At 51.7% G+C, this 1041-nt stretch overlaps 1 protein-coding gene across 1 annotated transcript in view; it reads left to right on the forward strand.

The window, feature by feature from the left end:
- Positions 1-1041, forward strand: part of LOC111653431 (L-fucose kinase-like) — a gene marked incomplete at its 5' end in the record, with an annotated part of 7422 nt that overhangs the window by 3046 nt on the left and 3335 nt on the right. The window contains 3 exon segments of the mRNA XM_087173416.1: positions 7-179; positions 266-432; positions 773-1014. Coding sequence (XP_087029542.1) covers positions 7-179; positions 266-432; positions 773-1014 — 582 coding nt within the window.

A 1041-nucleotide genomic window follows, 5' to 3' on the forward strand; every position in this document is an offset into this window, starting at 1 on the left:
GCGCGCTGTCTCTCGTGTATCGCTGATGTGCTGGTGTGTATGGCGGGGGGGAGGGGAGGTCTGAGGAGTGGACCTGCGGCTAACGAAGCCTGGAGCTCCGCCTACCTCCTGTTGGAGGAGGGTAACCTGAGGGGCGGAGTCCAGGCCCTCGCAATGCAGAGAGTTGATTGGCTCAGCAGGTGAGTGTCACTCTCTGGGCTTGATTCAGTGTTTTCCTTTTGGTCGTCAGATAAAGAGCTGTGTTTCCTGTGACCGCCCCCCACAGGCCAGACCTGCTGGTGCGGGCAGCGAGGCACTACGAGGGCGCCGGACAGGTGCTGCTGCGACAGGCTGTGATGTCATCACAGAGGTTCATCTCCATTGGTCAGGGTGAAGTTCCGCCCCTCGAGGAGTGGCAGGAAGTGGAGTGTCCGGCCAGACTGGACCTGGCAGGTGAGTCCAGGGGATGTTAGAAAAACAGTCACAATATCACAGAAGAAACAAAACAAAACAAAATATTCAGTTAGTTAATCGTGACTTGACAAAATATTAAAAATGCAAAAGAGTCAAAACTGAAAATGTTTCTAGTTCAATTTAGAAAAAACGGAAATTAACAGAAAACAAATAATATAAAAAAACAGATTAATCAGTTTTGAAGAGACGTGATCAAGAAGAATCAGATAATGGCAAAGCTAGAAGTTTTGTGAGAGGGAGAGTTAGCTTAGCTTAGCATAAAGACTGGGAACAAACATGAATGCACGGTTGCAGAGGTTGGAGAAATCATGTGTTTCAGGCGGGTGGAGTGACACACCTCCCATCGCCTTTGAGCACGGCGGCTCTGTGACCAACGCCGCCGTTAGGATTGATGGGAAGCGTCCCATCGGTGCCAGAGCCCGTCGCATCGCAGAGCCCCGCCTCCTGCTGGTCAGCTACGCCGGAGGGCGGGAGAGTGGGGTTTCCATGGAGACAGTGTGCAACAGCCTGGATGACCTGAGGGACTACTGTCAGCCGCACGCACCTGGTAGGAGACGGACTGTTTACTGTTTACTTTTTCTTCAAAGT

The sequence above is a fragment of the Seriola lalandi genome, unplaced genomic scaffold, assembly GCF_002814215.2.
Source record: "Seriola lalandi dorsalis isolate HSWRI2012SDOR001 ecotype SW California unplaced genomic scaffold, Sedor1 jcf7180002054207, whole genome shotgun sequence".
NCBI lineage: Eukaryota > Metazoa > Chordata > Actinopteri > Carangiformes > Carangidae > Seriola > Seriola lalandi.